At 44.4% G+C, this 22,314-nt stretch overlaps 1 protein-coding gene across 4 annotated transcripts in view; it reads right to left on the bottom strand.

The window, feature by feature from the left end:
- Positions 1–265: 265 nt before the first annotated feature.
- sin3b (SIN3 transcription regulator family member B) overlaps positions 266–22,314 on the bottom strand; it is a 33,366-nt gene continuing 11,317 nt past the window's right edge. For 2 of the 4 annotated variants that reach the window (XM_052038125.1, XM_052038128.1), the window contains exons 6-20: positions 20,943–21,095; positions 19,433–19,561; positions 16,381–16,470; positions 14,542–14,660; positions 13,799–14,009; positions 12,378–12,494; positions 11,782–12,020; positions 10,931–11,114; positions 9,461–10,055; positions 8,695–8,864; positions 7,489–7,662; positions 6,009–6,101; positions 5,302–5,399; positions 4,878–5,082; positions 266–4,216 (exon numbers count right to left, since the gene is read on the bottom strand). In XM_052038125.1, the coding sequence (XP_051894085.1) occupies positions 3,986–4,216; positions 4,878–5,082; positions 5,302–5,399; positions 6,009–6,101; positions 7,489–7,662; positions 8,695–8,864; positions 9,461–10,055; positions 10,931–11,114; positions 11,782–12,020; positions 12,378–12,494; positions 13,799–14,009; positions 14,542–14,660; positions 16,381–16,470; positions 19,433–19,561; positions 20,943–21,095 (2,808 nt within the window). In that variant the 3' untranslated portion in view covers positions 266–3,985. Of the gene's footprint in view, positions 4,217–4,877; positions 5,083–5,301; positions 5,400–6,008; positions 6,102–7,488; positions 7,663–8,694; positions 8,865–9,460; positions 10,056–10,930; positions 11,115–11,781; positions 12,021–12,377; positions 12,495–13,798; positions 14,013–14,541; positions 14,661–16,380; positions 16,471–19,432; positions 19,562–20,942; positions 21,096–22,314 lie in introns of all 4 variants that reach the window. The other 2 variants (XM_052038124.1, XM_052038126.1) reach the window with 1 other exon arrangement.

Raw genomic sequence — 22,314 nt, 5'->3', positions numbered from 1 at the left:
CCAATGGTCAAGGAGTTGCCGAGACCACTTCATCCATACACCCACCCTCCCACGCCCACTGGGTATTGTCCATTATTCCACCTCCTACCCCCCCCCCCCCCCACCTTACAAACAGCCTACAAAACCATAATACCAAAGAGCGCCATGGCCAATTGTCTGACAGCAGCTGCGGAAGCATCAATTCCTTGGTTGTGAAAGTTTCCCTCCCTCTCCTTACTGACCGGCGTCACCTCCCTGCCAACAAATTGTCACGGTCTGCAGACAATGCATTTTTCATTTTTATTACATTTTTTATGAAGGTACAATGCTGTTTGCAGAGGGATGAAGACTGCAGGGAACTGCTGATGTAACCCTCCCTCCAGCCCTGGACAGCTCAGGGATTCAAAAGTGACCAAGTACATTATTCAGAACAGAAAATTAGAATGAATTTCAAACGTGGAAATTACAGTTAAAAAGGAGCCAGGATTCAGGGCCTTCCTGCTCAAGAAGGTAGCAGAAGCCTCAGGACGCCGCCACCAACGTCAGCTCCCTCGCCTCCAAGGGAGAATCAGGACTTAAGCCCCTTTCTCACCCAGGAAGGGCAGAAGAGGAGGCTCAAGACCCTCACCCCAAGAGGGGGAGGAGGGGAAGCCTCGGGACCTTCGCCCCACGAGGGGGAGAAGAGGATCTCACTAACACAAGGGGGGTCGGGAGCCTCGGGCCCCTGTCACGAGAGAACTGTGTGTCAACTGAGAGGCTGCAGAGAGACGAGCAAAGTTTCAGGGAGAGAGAGAGGGGGGTAAGTTTGGTAAATGTTTGACTTCACAAACAAGCATCGTATTACAAAAGCAGACAGAGCACGGCATTGACACATCTCCTTAAACACAGAATTCGAGAGATTTCAATTATCACACAATGTAAAATCACATCATATTGTTTCACACACGGCAAGAACAAAATGAAAATTATCACCGTGACCAGTCAACATCAGGCGAGCCAGATTCCAATTAAAGGCCGTCGCCAAAGGAATGGTCTCCGTGGCGATATTGATAATTGGCGCCCCCTCAGGACGGGCTGCCCTCTCATGGACTATAGTACAACACCAGTCAACTGCTCCTTTCAGTTGTCTCACCCTGCACACCACCCTCTTACTCTCCCCAGGTGATGCTTCATGCAGTTGGCGGGGGGGGGGGGGGGGTGGGGGGGGGGGGGGAGGAAGGTTACTCAGAAGCAAATAACATCGAGGACTCCTGGCACCATTGCCAACTCTCCCCCACTGAATAATTTTGCATCCATGATGCACACTGATAGCGGGAGAGGGCGAGATGGGATTGGGAAAACACGAAAGTTCATTTTGTCCTGCCTCCCTGAATTGTGCGCACTATTTAATGTAATGGAATATTTTTGACTTTTTTTTTCCCTTTTAAAACATTTGATAAATACAAGTGGTTGTATACAAACTCAACACACCCCTTATTAATATGTGTCAATGCAGCAAATGGGAATTGATGGCAGCTGATGACAGTAGCCATGCTCCTGTCCACATTTTGCCTTCTGACCAAGCCTTTTGGGCGACCCCACCCCAACCCCCGATTGGGACCCCCAGTGCCACTACACCCCACTCTGTGAGAGGGACAAAGTGCAAGAGTGGCAGCAGGTGCAAAGCCTCAGCATTGCACAAATCACAGTCATGGAGATGATATTAAAACCATTCTGCCTGACTGTTGGCAGCTTTTAGCCAAGAACAGTCCATGCTAATTCTGTTCCAGCTTGGCAAAGCAATGCAGAAAGTGCATTTCTCCCACTTGATTGCTTAGTCCAGCAGATACAGAAATCACAAGTGTGGCCACAGCATCGAGATGCAGCCACCCGTGGGTGACAATGGTGGAAGCTCTGATGAAATGCCATTAGCGCTGAGTCCATACCTTTCTCCACAAATGGTGCCTGACCTGCCTAATTTTATCAGCATTCTGCGTTTTATTTCCAATTTCCTGCAGGTGTTGTATTTTGGTTTTGGACAGTAAGCAGTCCCCTGTCTGAGGCCCAGCCCTCCCCTCATCCACCCCCAACATACCGAGTCCACAGTGGCATGGAGCCAAGTTCCAACCACAGTCAATGCTAAGTCAGCAGGTGTGTGTTACAGAAGGCAGCAGAGTGAAGGCTGCCAGTATTCGTTACCAGGTAAGAGGTGGGTCAAGTGCGAGCTGCTTCAGGATCAAGAGGGAACAGCATGGATAACCGAGGAACAACAAGAGATAACTACATCCACAGGAACCTGACAGTTTGTTGTCAACATGCCAGTTTCCTCCCGTGCCCCCTCTTACACTTTCCTCCAATTTCAGAGGGTATTGGTGAACATTCCACCTTTGGAGACATTATACTGGACAGAGACAGACAGCTCTGCAGTTTCTGAACTTGACCAGCGACCAGCACCCAATTACTTTAGTGTGGAAGCCAGCTAGGCACCCGAGAATGTTTGGCAATGGTTAGCCTCTCCTTTGGCCATACTCCATCACTCAACCTGCCGCATCTTCACCATGCTGCAGCTAAACAGGATCACTGCTTGATTTAGGAATACTCTCAGAACAGTTTTAAGCCTCCCTCTAAAGATGCTCTTATTCACAAAACATTAAAAAAAACCATCCTCAATACTTGAATCTTTCAACAATACACTAATTTAAACAGAGATATTTCTGTAAAGAAGCAAGCCTTAAATTTGAAAACTTTACATAATAGTCAAAAAATCCCCTGAATTTCAGGCAGTTAATATATTAACACATGTGTGTTTTGTTTTTGTATCTCCAGTCCATGATTCCTCACTCCCACCCCACTTGCTTAGAAAGCAACCTTCAGTATGATTTAATATACAGCAGCTTCAAAAGGAAGTTAAAGGACTTAGTCCACGAGAGGGCTCAAACAAACGTCAGCAATCCTCAAGCAGCTCAGAGGGAAACAGAAGGGTCATGTATACTGTCAACCATCATGTGAACGAGTGGCAGTTCAAGCCCAAAGCCCAGATAGCATTCAATTTAATGAGGACAGCTTAAGTTGCTTTCATTTAACCTTCATTTGGCTGAGGTTTAACAGGGTTTGCACCGGCACAGCCTTGACTCGAACATTGCTTCCTTGCAACAGAAGCACTTCTGTTCAGAGGTGGATAGGGCAGCAATAAGCAACCTTCACAGACTGCAGCAAATCCAGCCACCAGCCCTGCACTTGGAGTCAACACCTGATACCAACCTTTAATACTGGTCACTTGCTGGGAATTGTAAAAATAAAAGGTCTCAGCAACTTGTCAATCCTCGAGCTTGTTCAGATCTGGGCTAGGTTGTCTCTGCTGATGTAAAATTGGCTTGGTCAAATGTAGCATGCTCCAGGGTTGACAGATGTCTCACTGGTGCAGACATTAGCAGCAGCTCCGCCAGATGTCTGTCTAATGAGGTGAAGTCAATACATGGATGAAGATTCACAAAGCCTTGAAATCTTGGTACGTTTCTGAAAGGCTGCCCCAGATATTTACCATTGTAGGTGAAGAAATGACAGCCTCTGCTTCTTTTTCAAGGTAAGGGGAGGGGCATGGGGTGGGAGAGAGGTGCAGCAGCTGGAGACCACCATAATCACCTTTTACCAGTCCTGCTATCTGGTGGTCAGGTTGCATCACAGGGTACACATCAGCAAGCATTAGGGTGCAACCAAAAATATGTCATGCAACGTTACAATGTATAATCAGGGGTGGGAAGAGGAAAGTACGACATAATGGGGGTGGGGAAGGGAAGAGAGAATGAGTTCAAGGATCACAAGCAGATTCATGTCGAGTGCAGTTCCTCATTGATAACACTAGCTGTGTTCTGTAGACTGGTGCTGCGACGATCATTCACTTACACGGGAGTCAGACAGCCATTACAATCAACTCACCAGCCGAAAGCATGGTGTATCCCCCACAGTCACGCAGTGCACTTGCAACTGCAGTGTGTGCGTGTGCAAGCACGTCATGTGCAGAAGCATGTCATGGCGAGGGAGGGCACTGGCTGTACTGTACACGGTATCTGTTGACGGGAATGTCGTGAATGGTGTCAGTTTCACAGACGGTCTTGCACAGGATTAGGTCCTCAACGTCCTCGCCCATCAGCCAATCCTGCACCAATTCAGCTGTCTCATCCGTCACGTGGTCCTGCAGCCAACGGTTGTGCCACAACTGAAACTGCTGGTGCTGATACCTGGCAACCTGGCACTGTGACTGGAGTGGGTGGGGGGGCGGGGGGGGTCAAGGGAGGGGAGGAGAGGAGGGGGCGAGCGGGGAGGAGGGGGCGAGGGCGGGCAGGCGAGGATGGATTACAGGAAGAATGCAGAGAAGAGAGCGAGTGAAAAATGGAGGAGGGTACAAAAGAGGGAGAAAAAAAATGAGTCAATTGTTGTACTAAAAATATTGAAATCACTGATGAACTTTGACAAATAAACAGCACTTTTCCCCAAGCCCAAAACTCATACCATGCAATGGAGCTGTGGATCAGATAAAGTAGACTCCTCAGGAGGGCATCAGTGCTGGGAATGGACCACATTCCATTTTACAGATATTCTCCCAACAAACATTCTTTGGGCAGGTAGAATAGAGTTTAGATGAGTTGAAGGTTCCTCTAACCTGTTCCATTGATACTTCTTCCCACTTCTTCACAGTGCAATTTCTACTGTCTTTAATTTTCCCTGCCCCACCTCAGTCCATGCTACTAACAGCTGTTCATTAATACAATGGTCTTCTTCTATGCCGTAAAAATTCTATGATTTTGTGACAATAATTTGAGTGATAACAACAGGGAGATAGAGTATATGAGGGAGATCACTGCTATGCTTTATACAAGTAAAACAAGCGGGGAAGTGACCTGTGACAGAGGAGAAATTACCTCACGAGCTCGATGCAGAGCTCCACACCGGTACATGAAGTCTTCAGAGTTCATGACATACACCAACTTGTGAGTGTTGAGCTTAAACTTGCAGTCAATGCTGTTGGAGTTCTCAACACCCAGGCTACGCTGCCTGCTGTTCCTGCTTTCATTCCTCATTGATAGAAACTGCTTCTGTTGCCATTTACGAAATTTTCGAAGGTTTCTGCCAACATACAAAATGTTTTAATATGCACAGAATACTAAGTCTTTCCTTCCTGACCAATGTTCCCATTTAGTGTCAAACAGACCTAAAAAACAGGAGTGTTACAACAATTAGGTTAATTGAGAACAAAGGGGTAACATTAGTGCACAAAGGCAAGGCACAAAAAATCCAACTGTACAGTGGTGATTAAATAGTCCTAACAGATCTGTGGTAACTCACCTGGGTAAAAACACTGGCTTATAAAAGAATCCATCAGTCTGCTCGAACTGGAGGGCTGCCTCTGGACCAGCATACTGCTCAACATAACTTGTTAAATTCTGTCAATGAAAAAAAGCATAGAATTAGAATGAACATGAGCAGTAGATAGAGAAGGTGGCAGCTGGAGGAACGGGACAACTTGGCAGAGAGAATTCAAATAACATTACTGTAATGCAAATTAAAAAAGACCCAAGACAAGGGGGGCACAGTGGTGCAGCTAGTAGAGCTGCTGCCTCACAGATGCAGCAAGCTGTGTCAATCCTGACCTCCAGTGCTCTCCAGGTGGAGTTGGCACATTCTCTGTGTGGCCACATGGTTTTCCCCAGATGCTCCAGTTTCCTCCAACGTCTCAAAGATGGTGGTTTGTAGGTTAATTGGCCACTATAAATTGTCCCTCCTGTGTAGGTAAGTGGTAAGGTTTGGCAAAATGGGGTGAGGGTGGAAGAGTTGTATGTGGGGAGGTTCCATGGGCTAAAGGGCCTGTTTCCATGCTGTATGACTGAATGACTCTATGATCGACTAAATGGTTAAAAATTCCAGCTGCAAAAAGAATGCACACTTCGAGATCTTTGGGTCCTGTAACCTCTTGCCACAAAATGGGAGTGCATTGCTCCCACCTCACATCAGGAATGCACCAACTACAAACCCGAAGTAGAAAGTTCTTTCACCTGCAGCTCCAGAGGATCATCTGAAGGTGCTTCCTCCGTGTCCAATAGCTCGATTGTCATGGAAACACGTCCCTTACTCTGGATAAACATAATCTGCAGCAAAAAAAAGGCATCAATTCACTCTATGTGGTCACCCACTGTGATTCACGACTTCCCTAACCCTCCCTACGCCCACCTACAACCTGTCCCTAACCTCACAGCACTGCTTGTGTGAAATGTCTTTTCTTGATACACCAATAGCTTTCCCAATGCATAATCAGTTACATTGACATGGCCCAGTACAACAAACATCTTATTTTGATTTGGCCACTACCTTAGTTATCAAATGAATCATAGGCTATCAATGTGTCTAGTAATCCTGGCACCTCGTGGGAGGGGAGAGAGGTGGGGAGGTGGGCACATTTTCTTTATTATGTTCATTCAAGGGATGTGGGCTTTGCAGGCTGAGCCAGCATTTGATTGCCCATCCCTAATTGCCTTTGGTAAGGAGGTAGTAAGCTGCCTTCCTGAACCACTGCAGTGCTTGAGCTGTGAGTACATCAACAAAGCTGCTAGGGAGAGAGTTAGAACCATAGGACCATACAGCACAAAACAGGCCCTTCGGCCTACCAGTTCCAGTATTTCCAGGATATCGACCCAGCAATGGGAAAGGGATGGCGATACATTTCCAAGTCAGGATGGTGAGTGGCTTAGAAGGCAACTTCCAGATGATTGCGTTCCCATACTTTTGCTGCCCTTGTCCTCCTAGCTGATAGAGGCCATGGGTTTAAAAGGTGCTGTCTAAGGAGTCTTGGTGAGCTGCTGCAGGTCAGCCAGTAGATGGTACAAACTGCTGCTACTGTGCGCGGGTGGTGAATGAATAGTTGTGGATGGGGTGCGTATCAAATGGACTACTATGTCCTTAGGCTATCAAGCTTCTTGAGTGTTGTCGCATCTGCATTCATCCAGGCAAGTGAAGAGTATTCCATCACACTCCTGACTTGAGCCTTGTAGATGGTGGACAGGCCTTGAGGAGTTAGGAGGCGAGTCACTCGCCATAGGATTCCTAACCTCAGGAACAACAGCCATTACATCCTACTTTCAAAGCTGACTCTGAAGGTCAAAAAAAGAGCCAGCTTGAAAATAGGATGGTCAAAAAAAAAGTTAGACTCCCAACACTAAGTCTGTAGCTCTACAGCTCACAGCTCTTTAACTACACATCCAAGTAGAAGATTTCTTCCTCTGGAATCCTTTCAGGCAGAGTTAACCTCTGGGTGAAAGCAAATTTTCCTCATTTCCCCTTTAATCATTCTACCAATTACTCTACTTCAGGTAATAAGTCCTTCCTATATACTCCACTAATTGATTTTAATCTTACCCAAGTTATTCTCTTGCTCTATATGTCCTTATAAAAAATCTTTGGATTTTCTTTGATTTTACCTGACAGAACCCCGCTTACTTAGCCTCGATTCATGGAAAGGTTTGAGCGTCCACTCCTTACCTTAAAACAGTTTTCATCTGGCATCACACGCTCAGCCTTTAGCTGGTAGGCTGCTTCCAGGGTGGCTCGGACACACTGGGAAGGCAAACTCCCGCCAGCAGCTCCTCGCTTCCTCTCACTCAGATACACCTCTGTTGCCTGCACACACACATCATCACTCACCAAGTGCTGAAGCTGTGGGAGAGGGAGAGAGAGAGACTGTGAGATACCCACATTTGAGCTCAGTGAGATAGTCAGCACACTGGGATAACCTTGCACTCAGTCAGATCCTTGGCACACTGGGAAAGGTTCAAGGACTCCATGAGATAAGCTGCAGACTGGGGCAGGAAAGCACACAACCTGTATTAGGACCGCAATAATGACAGCAGAATCTAGACACCATAAGAATCCATCACAACAGTCATAAAATAGAAAACAGTACTGCAGCTAGCATGTAGCAAACATTTCCTCTGAGGTAGCTTTGGTCCTACCTGGGTAAATCATCAAGTGGAGAAACTGCAATATTACAGACTCAGTTAAAAACGTCAACGTTTAAGCAGCTTTTCAAACAAGGAACTGAGTGATGCAGAGGCAGTGGCAATTTAGTCTGCAATGCTTCATGGCGTTCTACAGTGCTGGGCCTCCGACTCACAAGATCTTAGCCTGATACTCTTCAGCCACTGGTGTCTAAATGCACATCGTTAACATGCCTGATAGCCAATGGCAGGGTCTATTACTTGAGATTACATTCATACTCACTGAGCATCATGAGTAGAGCCAATTGGCCATTCCCACAAAACCAGCTCAGCATACACAAACAGCAGGAAAGATGCAGAGAACTCCCAAAGGAAACAAAATTGGAAAATCTTTTAACAAGAAATAAATCATACAGAATAGCTACTCTGTGACACCTCACTACTAGTTACAACATTACACTGTTCTGAAATCCTGAGGCATCCTGGTCACAATGCGTGAGTGTGTCTTGGCCTCATCAGTCACCTCAGAACCCACATAATCAGAGCAGAAGCAAGTCATTCTCGATCCTGAAAGATGTAAAGCAATGCAACTTATGAAGCTACAGTTAAAATGTAGCTAGGGTTCTTTTCTTGGGCATACCAATGCCCATCACTATCCCACCACTCCAATATGAGGGAGCAGAAGTCAATCAGTAACCACCATTCCAATAAACCACCAGTCTCACTCCCCTAAAGCGACAGAGTCACTCACCTGCCGTACAATATTCTGAATCAGCTTATCAACAGTGAAGCCAATGTACGCATGGATGGTGAACATTTCACGCAGCGTGTCCTCGTATTGTGTAGGTTCGATGTTTCCATCCAGCAGATTCCTCACCATATCCAGGAAGGCTGGGTAATACTCTTCCAACTCAATCTCACCTAAAGATTCAAACATGAGCACTCAGACACAACCTTTCAATACACTATCACAGCCTGTATATATTAGCCTAAGCACATACAACTTCAGTCAGAATTCTGTGAGCATTAGCCCAGTAATCTTCCCAGAAATGAGAGCGAGAGAGAGAGAGAGAGAGAGACAGACAGACCTGTTGGCATGTGTCTTTTGTGTGAGAAATTCAACTGAAGAATCTCAAGCAAATTAATAGATCCCACTCTTGCAAAATATGCCTTCAGTATTTATCCACAGTCACAAAGCAGACCTACAGTTGTCAGACTACACCTATTTGCCTCCCAACCATTCTATGTGCAAATGAGTGGAAGAGGAGAGGCTGAGTTTTGATGTTAAGTTATCCGATATCAGCCAGGGAAGCCAGGACAAGGCAAGAATGGAATGCAGGGGGGAATAAAGGTGGAAATATGGGATAAGTGAGACAGAGCTGATCTTAGCTGTAATACTGATGTGTTCAGGTTTGTGATCCAAAAATGGAGGAAGGGGTCCAGGCAGCTGAACTGAGGCTTCCTGTCAGCCCTGCAGGGTCAAAAGAGAAACCAAACCTTGGGGAAACAAATCGTACTTTGCTGCTTGAGCCGGAGTTCCACAGCAGGATCGCTTGCTTTCTCTTTCCTTCCCTCCTGCAATTGTTTCTCCTTCTCCTTTTCCACCTGATATTCCAATAGCTGTTTCTCCGCTTGCCTGTAAATACGCAGCAGCCGGTAGCACAGAATTTGATGGAGTCGCAGGAAAAAGTACCAGTTGTTGTTTACAAAGAAGAGATTGTAGACGTCATCCAAGTTCTTCTGATATTCAGCCACCTGGTCGCGCAGGTCCACCCGTTCCTCAGCCAGGCTGCTCTCTGGAGAAGCCGCTCCTTTCTGCCCCGTATCGGCATTGTTACGCTGACTGTGTCGCTGATCACTTTCCATCTCATCGTCCGTTGAGTCCTCTGACTCGCTCAGTTCCCCACGCTGAGAAAAGAACAAGTCTGGGACAAAATGATAGATGATACGCTTGATGTGATCCTTGTCCTCCTTCTGAATGGTGGGCTGTCGCTTCACATGGTAAATGATGAGGGATGCAGCATCCTCCATGATTTGCTTATCCTCATACACGAACATCAGGTGGGGCCCAGTGATGCCTGGGCAACCTTCCTCAGAGTTCTGTTCTTGTCGCTACATCAAGAGAAGAGAAAGGGTCAATTGTCTGTGCTTTTACACTCAGGCACAAACCGTGGTTGATAATCTGTCAATTTTGAGATTATCCTACACCCGGTTTATAGCCCAGAACTGACCAAATTGCAGTTTATAGATTGGAATTGACTGACCAGAACCTGTTTTAGAGTCTAAGACTGACAAACCCAATTAAGTATCCAGGATAGACCTGAACCTGGATTTCTAGTCTGGAACTGACTGACAACCTGATCTAGAGTCCACGATTGTGCTTAAACAATACAGTAATGGGCAAATGTGGCCCTGTCCTATATTTTGTTGCCACTTAGTCCCACTCCTTGGGCAGAACAGTTCAAGGTAAGAATGCAGCACAAAACTTAAAGAAAAACCAAGTTCTTAGCATTTTTTTTTAGTATCACCAGGTCTCATTGGGGATTGCCTCTGGGATTCTGTCCTATCAGAGGTTCACCACCAGTAAATTAAATGGTGTAGCGGTTGCTACCGCGGAATAAAACAAGACACTAGTCGGAGGATTGCCAAACAAGAACTGGTTTATTTTCCCGCCTTGCGCGGGCCCTTTAAGGGAGAATGGTTCCCGCCCAAAACAACCGGCAATGACATAAGTACTACGTCATCAAGACTTACGCGCACGCGGGTTCTCCCCGTCGCTCGGAAAGACGAGGCCCGCCGCCATCTTGGGCCTCGTCGCTCCGACGCCGCGCGACCCGACTGCCGAGCCGGTTCACCCGACTAAACGGTGAGTCGCCACAATGGCAACATTTTAAGAAAGGCTTTCATATCCCTCCACTGACTCTGTTTACAAGGTTGGTCTTGCAGCAGATAAGCACATATTTATCGTTTGGATAACATTAAGTTACCTCATCATAAACGCTTTCAATCTCATTCAGCAGACTCTTGGAGCGCAGTGCCTTGGTATCATTCTGTTTGAAGTTGACTCCCTGGTGATCCAGTGATTTCAAGTATGATTTCTCATACTGCTCCCGCCAGATCTTGTTAAAGCCTTGCTGTGCCTCCCGCCATTCTTCTTCCTTGGCTTTCAACCTGTAACAGTCACAAACTTAATAAAACTTCCAAATCTGTAAGACATCCTCAGGCCTTCATCTTGCAGGCTTAGGTTTGTGGTATAAGACTGGGCAAGGACAGTGAGTATTCAAGAGTGTGGATAAGATACGATTTCTTTATCAGTCACATGTACATCGAAACACACAGTGAAATGCATCTTTTGCATAGAGCGTTCTGGGGGCAGCCCGCAAGTGTCGCCATACTTCCGGCACCAACATAGCATGCCCACAACTTCCTAACCCATACGTCTTTGGAACGTGGGAGGAAACGGAGCACCCGGAGGAAACCCACGCAGACATGGGAAGAACATACAAACTCCTTACAGACAGCAGCAGGAATTGAACCCAGGTTGTTGGTGCTGTAATAGCGTTACGCTAACCGCAAGAATCCATACCCAAAAGATGACTAACCTCCAAACCACAGGCACCAACACAGAAGCCCAACCCTCTAGTCTCTGAACATATATCCCTGAATTCCTATTTTTTCACTATGAACGCACCCCCCTTGAACACAACACTTCCATCCCTCAAATCACTTCCTCTTCATGAATTCTCCTCCCCAGCAAACCTACAACTCCTGCTAAGTCACCTTTAGCATGCCCTGCAGCTTTGAACAAAGGTGGCAGATCCCACTTATTAAATCTCACCTTTTCAGCACCACAGGTACAGCTGTTGCTGGATTTTTCTTAAGTCCATCGATTATTTCTGGTGCTTTATCACCATAGATACGATAGATGGCTCTGCGATGGATAACCTCCGATGTCCCTCCCAAACAATTATCAAGGCGATATTTGTCCTGATCCTCCGGGGACATTCGGGTCAGTTTTTTCTGCACGCTCTCAAGCACACGGATTGTGGCAAGGTTGGTTTCCAGGACAACATCAAGCTATTCGTCAAGAAACATCCAAAGCAAATATTATAACTGTTCAGTATCCATGGCAACCCATGCTCTTCAAACCCAATTCAACACTAACCTTGAAGACAGATTTCTCTCAAATTCAAAACAATTCCCAGGCTAATAAGGCCTTTCCCCAAACCCAGTCTTGGGTCAGCTCTTTACCATTCACCAAAACCCATCCCAAACTCACAGCCAGCAAGTCAACTTCTTTCCTCAATCTAAGATTGGGTGCCAACAAAGCCAAGGTAAAGTGCTAAAACAGGGGCATGAACTTCAGTCCCTGATCTTGTGGCCAACTTGTTGAGTATTTACTGCAGGTTCTGCTTATCAAAATGGTGTCAGTACCTCAAATCTCTCATCCTCACAGCGATGAAGCTGCTCCTCATACGGAGTTTTCTTAGAGCTAACGAAGGTGGAATCTTCTGACCAAGAGGGAAATGAGACCCAAGTATCATTGAGAACCTAAAGAAGAAATGCAAGCAGTTAATCAGAGGCACTCCGGGGAAGACTGATAGGTGTCTGTCAATATAGTGGGTTCACAAATGACACAAAAGAAATTAGACTGTAGCTGCAAATCTCAAGGAAGGAACAAGAATTCCAGTGCTCAAAGCAAATAGCACTATACACTGGTTGTTAGCCCTGCATAACAGGAAACGTGGAAGAGCATGTGCTGGGGGGGAGGGGCGAGAGAAGAGGGTGGGGGGAGGGAAGAGGGCGCGAGGGGAACGAGGGCAGGGCGGGGGGGAAGAACATGGGGTTGGGTGGGGGAAAGAGGGTGGGGTGGGTGTGGCAGATAGAGGGTGGGGTGGGGTTTGGCGGAAGGAGGTTGGGGTAGGGTGGGAAGAAGATGGGGGAAAGAGGGTGGGGGGGGGAGCAGGGAAATCTGAGCCACATCCATGCAGTAAGCACTGTTCCATCTCGACAATCATCACCATATCAGATTCCAGTGCAAGATAGAGGGAGCTACCAGTTCAGGAACTCAGCTTTTAACAGAAAGGCTTCCAGTACAAGTACTTGAAACGATGATGAGCAGTGACTTTGAGAATACCAAAAACTCTTTACAATATTTGTTGAAGTAAATTGAAACGCAATGGTTCTGGGCATTAAGAATTTAAGTTTTAAGGGAAGTGAAAGAAGTTGAGTTTCAAAGTGATGCAAAAGAGAACTTCAAGATCTAGAAGGAATGGACAAACTGGCCCAAACAACACATTTCCCAAAGGGATTAAACCCAGAGAATGGTCAATTAAGGGTAAGAGTGGAGAGCAAAGAGATCTTCAACCAAAGGAAGATGGAACTTTTATTATTTATTGGTTCATGGGATGTGGATATTGCTAATAAAACTAGAATTTATTGTTCATTCTCAATTGTCTCTTGAAGTAAACAGTTTGTTAAGCCATTTCAGAAATTGTTGTGGTTTGGAATGAAGCAGGCCAAACTGGTTGAGGACAATAGATTTCCTTCCCTTTTGATGGTACTTTCATGGTCACTATTACTGATGCTAGCCTCTTATTTACTTATTTAATTACTTACATTTAAATTCTCCACTGGGATTCAAACTCACGTTACCACTTCAATACTCAAGGCCTCTGGATATGACCAATAATAAATCCACTTTTCAAATATATCCAATAATGAAGATATTACAGGAATTCCCTCCTATGATGTCCCTCACAGCCATCAGCTACATATTTCACTTATTTTGAAGTGCCTCAGCTCTGGTACATTAATATCACCCTATTTGTACCTTATTCTGGAACTGTTCATACCTCCTTGCAGACTGCAGTTCGCCCACTGCACTTCGGTTGTTGGTAGGTTTTAGGCAGAGCTCTGTAACTGGAGCCCAACCTCTTACATGACGCATAGTCAATCTCTCGGGCAATCCCATCCACTGGCCGATCTCTCTGCAAAGGCTGTGTGAGTGAGAGCTCCTTCTGGCCCAAGAATGATTTGAAGCGTGCAAAAAGCTCTGGGAACTTCCTGCTTTCGAAGTGGAGGGGGTTAGAAGAGGGACAGGAAAAAGGGAGGGGGGAGGCAAAAATGCAATTGAAAAAGTTGACCAAAAACATGGAAAAAACATCAGTATCCATCTGCAGAGGGAATCTATTCCATACATTATCAGTTAAATCAACTGCAAAGTCCTAAATTCCCTTCGAACACAAAAAAATCTTTGCAACTGAATCAAAATGCTTAACACAGTTGATTAGTGTCGGTTAAATCCAACTCATTTCTAGTTTCTTTATCTGTCTAATCTCACTGATTTCACACTTGTACAAGATAAGGAATTTAAAATCCTGTCACCATCTTAGTTAAAATAGCTCACAGATGAGTTCACTTAAAATGACTTCCTTAAAAATATCTTTTGCCAGGAAACCACACAGACTGAGGGGAAAGGCAGAACGATGAACCGTGACTGTGTTTTGCAAAACTCAGGAGAATGTGAATCAAACCCTGACAGGTAATGTTGGAGACATTGAGTGAATGAATGAATGAATAAGATGATTGGACTTACCCCAGGAATGGAGTGACCAGCTGAAGGAGCTCGGAGCCAGACACCACCTCCTGGTTGAATAGGGCAATGCAGCGCAAGAAATTTTCATACACTTCCTGGCTCTTTAGAATCCTGCGCACCTGGAGGATCCAGGGGTGGGGGTGACAGGGAGGGAGGGGTGACCAGTGGGTGGGGATGGGCGGAAGTAATCAGAGAGTCACAGACTTGTCAATCAATATCACTGCACATGGAATGTTCTGCATTCAACTGAAACAGATGTCAGGTGAAACTACTTTAAAGAAGAAAAACTTCCTTAGGTGGTGTTTCAGCACTACTCTGTGCAGATGTGTTTTGCTGAGCCATATATAATGGCACACAAGGCAATAATATTGCTCTCTGCCTGAAATCTACTAGATAGTAGAACATGACTGGAATGAGAAAATATCACAGAACAGGAGGCTGCCTTTTAAGCCATCATGCTCATGCCTGCTCTTTGAAAGAGATATTCAAACTGGTCTCACTCCTTACTCTTTTCTTTTGGCCTTGTAAACATTCCAATTTCATATTTTAAGTTTCTATTGAATCAGTTTCCACTGCCCTTTAAGGTTTCTCTCAGAACAATAATCTCCCCACCCATTATACCAATTGCCTGTGATTACCATTTATCCCTTTCTCTTTCTTAAAACGATACAGTAAATACTTAATATTTGAGGGAGATCCATTCTAGAAACGGCCATGAATGCAATGTTTACATATTGTTCAGCAAACGTGAAGCCACATTGTGCTTGTTTGCAGCCATGACAACAGCCTTAAAATTAATCAGCTGGCTTGTTACAATTTTGTGTCAGATAGAAAGAGGCAACAGTAAGACAGAAATCCTGACAGCATGGCACCAGACATAATTACATCCCGAATTAAGTCCAAGGATGGCAACATGGAACAGAATTGAACAGTTAAGGGGGGAGCCTGTTCCAGCAAAGACAAACACATCCTGAAACAATCAACTATTGAGAGTCAGGTGTTGCTTAAAAAAAGCTTTATTAGTGCAAATAATCCCACTAATAAATTCAAAAGTTCCAATCAGAAATGTTACCTGAACATAATTTGAACCATATTACAGGCTACAAAGACTAAAGGATGTGGGTCAGGATAGATGCAGGGCTCAGAGTGATGCTGCTCACATTAGGTGCTTCTGTCATGCTGCACCACAGACCAACCTCACCAGGAATACAGTACCAGTGGATTTCGACTGTGAATCTGTGAAACCTCAAAATTCAAGTAAGCAAAAGTTAAGGGTTTACAGTAGTTTATTAGCTATTTTCCAGTCCTCCGGCACCATGCCTATGCCAGAGGATTGGAAAATGATTTTTAGAGCCTCCACCATTTCCCTCCTTTGTCTTTAACAATTTTAGATGCATTTCTTCTGGATCTGACAATTGACCATCGAAGCAATGGCAAGTATGGCCTCATTTTATGAAAATGATAATGAGGTTATTAAATGTCCTCAAACTCTTTTCTATACCAAGAAGAACATCTCCAGTTCCTCCGTTCTCACCGTTTAACTGAGCTCTCCCATCCCTCGTAACATTCTAATAAATCTCCTCTGCAGCCTCTATGAGGACTGGATGCCTATCAGGTGTACTAACCAGATGCAACGTTTCAATTGGAGTTTAACCAGTGTTTTGTAATGGTTCAGCACCCCTTCCTCTATTAATATCCAGAATCTAGACTGTGTGTCCTTTTTTAAAGCATTCTCAGCACTTCCCACCACTTTCAAGGAGCTCGGAATGTTCCAGGTTTCTCTATTCCTGCCCTCACTTTAAAAATAATTTCAGAATACCAGCAAGTCAGTAAACTCACTCTGTCAAAGAAGCTGAACTCTCTCAAGGTGCCATGTTTGCCTGCAGAAGCTAACGACCGGTCTTTCACACTGGACAACTTCAGCTTTTTCTGAAAAAAACATTTCAATAAAGATGGAGCACTGAGCAGAAATAACAAACATGGGGCAGTTGGCACAGGTGCACCAGTCATCAGAATATTACACTTACAATCACGACCACAAACTGAGCAATGAATGACAGTGTCCCATGGACTAGAGCACTGAGCAGCTACTAATGCCTCAGACACCTCACTCAGAGAAGCTATTCAACAGATCAATTGGAAACGTAATGACTGAACCAAAATCAGAAATGCCTGGATTATCCCACCTTAAGGTAGTCTCCAAACTTGATGCACTTAGATTCTGTGAGGATGTTCCCCTAAGTCAGAGTGTCTAGAAGTAATCTTATAATAAAGCAGTCAACCACCTAAGAGGTACAACCAAAGGATTGTGAATCTTTGGAATTTTCCACAACCATTCTGTCACCTCCAGTGGGTCTGTCCAGGGATTGTGATTGAGAAGTCTAGCACATTGTCTTTAAGGTTTAATTTGAGAGTTGAATTGTCAGGTTTTTGTTCAACTAGCCTGTGGGTCAGATCTCCCAATTTTGATACCAATCCTCAGATGTTTGCGAGGAGAACTTTGCAAGAGCGACTGGGCTGGGAGCAACTTTGCCATATTGCGATTCAGTAGCCAAGGTGATGCCAAATGGTCCATCTGGTTTTATTCTTGCTCTGAACATAGTGATAATGGAATACTGAGTGGTTTGATTGGCCACTTCAGAAAGCATTCAAGAGTCTACCCCTACTTGTCTCAAAATTGAGCAGCTGGTCAAGAGTCAACTAAATTGGTGGTTCTGGCATCACATATGGACCAGATGAGGATTTTCTTCCCTGAACATTCCCCAAACCAGATGGGTTTTTACAACAGTCAAATAACTTCATGATTACAAAAACTGAGACTATACTTTTTAAACATAGAACAGTACAGCACACGAATAGGCCCTTCAACCCACCATGTCCACACCAACAATGATGCCAAATTAAACTAATCCCATCTGACTGCACAGGGGTCCATATCCCTCTTTTCCCTGCCTGTTCATGTGTCAGTCTGAATGCCTCAAATATTGCTATCATATCTGCTTCTCCCACCTCCCCTAGAAGTGCGTCCTAGGGCACTTACCATCTGTGTAAAAAAAAACTTGCCTTGCAAAATTCCTTTAAGCTTTTCCCCTCTATAAACCTATACCTAGTATTTGACATTTCCACCCTGGGGAAGAAGAATCTATGCCTCTCATCATTTTATATACTTCTATCAGGTCTCCCTTTAGCCTCCGAAGCTCCAAAGAAAACAATCTAAGTTTGTCCATCCTCTCCTTATAACTGATACTCTCTAATCCAGGCAACATCCTGATGAATTTCTTCTGCAACCTTTCCAGAGCCTCCACGTCCTTCCTATAGTATGGTGACCAGAACTCTAAATACTCCAAATGTGACCTAACATTTTATACAGCTGCAACATGACTTACCAAATTTACGTTCAATGCCTTACCCGATGAAGGCAAGCATGCCGTACACCTTCCTCCTATCCTATCATCCTATCCACTTGTTTTGCACTTTCAGGAAGCTATGAACTTGCACCCCAAGATCCATCTGCATATCCATGCTGCTAAAGTTCCTGCCATTTACTGTATCCTCTTGCATCTGACCTCCCAAAATGCAACACCTTCCACGGTTGTATTCTTTGAAACCATCCTCACCATCCACAACTCCACCAATTTCTGTGTCATCTACAAACTTACTAATCAGACCATCTACATTTTCATCCAGATCAGTATTATATATTACAAACAACAGAGGTCCCAGCACTGATCCTTGCAGAACACCACTAATCATACACCTTCAGTCAGAAAAACATCCCTCTACCACCAACATGTGTCTTCTATAACCAAATCAATTTTGGATCCAATTTACCACCACAGATCCCATGTGACTTAATCTTCTGGATCAGCCTACCATGAGGGACTTTGTCAAGTGCTTTACTGAAGTCCATGTATACAACATCCACTGCCCTGGCCTTATCAATCATCTTCATAACCTCCTCAAAAAGCTCAATCAAGCTTGTAAGACACAACCTCCCTGGCACAAAGCCATGTTGACTATTCCTAATAAGTCCATGTTTTTAATGTGAGTAGATCCCATCCCTCAGAATCTTCTCCAATTTTTCCCTGCCACTGATGCAAGGCCCACAGACTTATAACTTCCTGGTTTGTTCTTATTGCTCTTCTTAAAAAGAGGAAAGATATTGGCTATTCTACAGTCTTCTGGCACCTCACTTGTGGCTAGAGAGAATACGTCAATCTCTGTCATGGCCCCAGTAATCTCCTCTCTAGATTTCCTCTCATCAGGCCCTAGGGGCTTATCCACTTGATAATTTTCACCTCCTCCTCCTTAACATCGACACGTCCTAGAATACCAACGTACCCTCCCTGATCCCACCATCACCCATGTCATTCTCCTTGGTGAATACTGATGTGAAGTACTCATTAAGGACCTCGCCCACTTCCTCTAGCTCCATACATGAATCCCCTCCTTTGTCCTTGCTCCTAATATACAAATGAAATGTTTGGGATTCTCCTTAATCCTAGATTCCAGATTTATTTAATTACTTGAATTTAAAAAGACCAGTTGCAATGATGGAATTCAAACTCATTTCTGGATTAATTCTCCACTACTCTGACTGCTGATCCAATCAAATTAACCACTTTGCTATTATACCCCATGCACAAGGAGTTTTATTCCTTGTCTAGTGACTGCTTGATGGGCAGTGTAAAAGGAGTTTTCCTCTGTATCTAACCTGCCCTGTACCTGCCTGAATATATGCCGTAATTTACATCCCTCAAATTGATCAGCACAATGTTCAAGAAAATGAGACACAAATTTTGGGCCCCAAACTGCAGTCAGTCATCACGATGGAACTAAACAGCGTGGTTTTCTAATCACAATACTAATGTAAATACATGTGCATGCTTACCTTGAGTGGAGGAGGCACTTGGGGCAGCAGCGTAGTTCGCAAACGCTTCTTGCTTTGCGAGTGTTTAGATCCGTCATCTTCATCAACCATTTTACTCTCGTCCTTTTCAGATGCAGCACTTCCAGTGAACTGAGAATTAAGAGGGAGACTTCAAACCTCAAAAGGCACAGCAATGGTTTCAATAGAAACAAGATATGCATTAAAGAGTGAAGCACAAACTATACGCTTCTGAATACCATCCTTTTTTCTTCTATTACTCACAGCCTGACATCACAGAACAAGGAGCACAGCACAGAAACAGTTCTTCAGCCCACCATGTCTGCGCCGACTGTGATGCCAGTCTAATTAATCCCATCTGCCTGCACATGGGATGTATCCCTCTATTTCCTGCCTGTTCACATGTCTGTCTATATGCCTCTTAAATGGTTCTATCATATCTGCTTCTAACATCTCCCCTGCCAGTTCGTTCCAGGCACCTACCATTCTCCGTGCAAAAACTTGTCTCACACACCTCCTTTAAACCTTCCCCCTCTCATCTTAAACCTACACCATCTATGCCTTTCATAATTTTACATACTTCTATTAAATCACCCCTCAGCCTTCGATGCTTCAGAGAAAACAATCCAAGTTTGTCCAACCTCTCCTTATAGCTAATACTCTCCGATCCAGGCAACGTCCTGGTAAAACTCTTCTGCACACTGCAAAGCCTTCACATCGTTCCTATACTGTTAACTGCACACAATACTCTAAACATGGCCTAACCAAAGTTTTATATGGCTGCAACATGACTTGCCAACTTTTATACTCAACACCCCAACCAATGAAGGCAAGCATGCCATACACCTTTTTTACCACCCTATCCACTTGTGTTGCCACTTTCAGGGACCTATGGATTTGCACTCCTAGATCTCTCTGTATATCAATGCTCCTGCCATTTACTGTATACTATCCTCTTGCATTTGACCTCCACCGGTGGGAAGTACATAATCACCAGCCTTGAAAATGAACATTATTACAGATGGACACATTTCAGGTGAAATAATCGAATTTCACCTGAAACATGTCCACCTGTAATAATACAGCACTTCCATAGTCCTGCTGTGCAGGGTCCGCCTGGATTGCATAATATAAGCTCCTGGAGGACACATTGAATTCTCCAGGGACCAGAATATTAGACAAGCCAGGATATGATGATTTGTTCTGAATCTGCAATGCAGCAATTTAAAATTTGAATCAATGAAGTGGAGGAATCTATACAGCAAATAAACCCTGGGGCAAACATGAAACTGCCCTCCTCGTTGAAAATTACCACTGAACTACAGGCAAAATTGACAGAAAACACAATACAGCATTGTGATAGTTCAGAGAAAAGGATTTTGATTTCACCCTAAAGCCTCACATAGGGTAAACCTGTGGCTTGGATTCTGGATTTAATCTCCAATTTTCTAGTGTCTTGGAAAATTCTCAGGTGTACTTATGGTGGAGAGAGGCAGTGGGAATTCACACATACCAGAGATCGTTTGGCATCTGGAAGAAATTGGCCAAATTCGGTCAGCAGATCTTCCTGGCCTCGGAACAGATTGGCAACCTTCGCAAAGACTTCATCTTCAGTCATGCCACAGTAAGGTTTCCCCTTGGTGTCCTTCACGATCAGCTGCTCCTTCTAACAAGAGAAAAGGATCAGTGTTTACTGGGATAAAGAACAGTGCTGGCACAGGCTATGGATGAAACTGCTTAAACACAGGTAAGCATCTCCATCAGTATGAGAAGTGCACAACTCCCTGAAGTACAACATACCCTTCCTGCATTAGGAAACCTCACTGGCATTAGACAGCATAAAGCAGCTACTGGCCATTCAGTCCAACTGGTCAATGCTGGGTTATGCTCCATACAAGCCTCCACCACTGCTCCTCAGCTCACCCAATCAACACATTCTTCTATTTCTTTCTCCCTTATGTGTTAACACAGCTTCCCCTTAAAAGCTCCATGTTCACACTGGTCCCTGGGTAAAGAAAATTCTTTATTGGACTTATTAGTGATGGTCTTTCACTAACAACCTCTAGCTTTGGATGTCCTTCAAGAGGAAACATTGTCTCTATATCTACTCGATCAAACCCTTTCATCACTTCAAAGCCTCGACCTTCTCTACAGAAGAAGTAATTATTCAGAGCCCCACTTGGGTCTTTTTTATAAAATCACTGGTTTATGGCACAGAAAGAAGGCCATTCATACCATCTTGTCCAAACAACCAAAAAAAAAGCTAATCAGATTAATTCCACATTCCATGTCTTAATAGCTTTCAAATGGGATGAGGGATTCTACCTTTCAGCCAGTGGGTTCTAGACTTCCACGGGGTGAAAACATTTTCCTCAACTCCCACCAATCATTCAGACAACTAATTATTTTCTTTATAAATCCTTCCCATTCACCCCATAAAGACCCATCTTAATCTTGTAAAACTCTATTAAATCACTCCTTGTCTTCTTTGTCCCAAAACATACAAACACACTCTCTCCTCATAGCTAAAATTTTCCAATCCTGTCAATATCCTTGAAACCATGCACTGCTTCTCATGAATCACCCCTTCTCGCTCTCTAAAACTATCACATCCATCCTGCAGCATGGAGATAAGAATTGCTCATTTCTAGTACGGTTTCTCTTTTTACGCTTAAACCACAAAAGGCAAGGACCCCCGTGCCTTTTTAGTTACTATATTTACCTGTCCAGTCACCAAGATCCATGTACCTGTACACTTTGTAGTATCCTACAATTTATTAGCTATTTTCTTCTCTCATTTGACCTCCCCAAATGCATTACCTCACACTTCTGATTGAATTCCATTCGTCATTTTTGTGACCATTAACCAGCCCACTTATTTCTTC

Source organism: Pristis pectinata, chromosome 24, assembly GCF_009764475.1.
Source record: "Pristis pectinata isolate sPriPec2 chromosome 24, sPriPec2.1.pri, whole genome shotgun sequence".
NCBI lineage: Eukaryota > Metazoa > Chordata > Chondrichthyes > Rhinopristiformes > Pristidae > Pristis > Pristis pectinata.
Note: the sequence above shows the minus strand (reverse complement) of the source record. Positions and strands in the feature narration are given on the sequence as shown.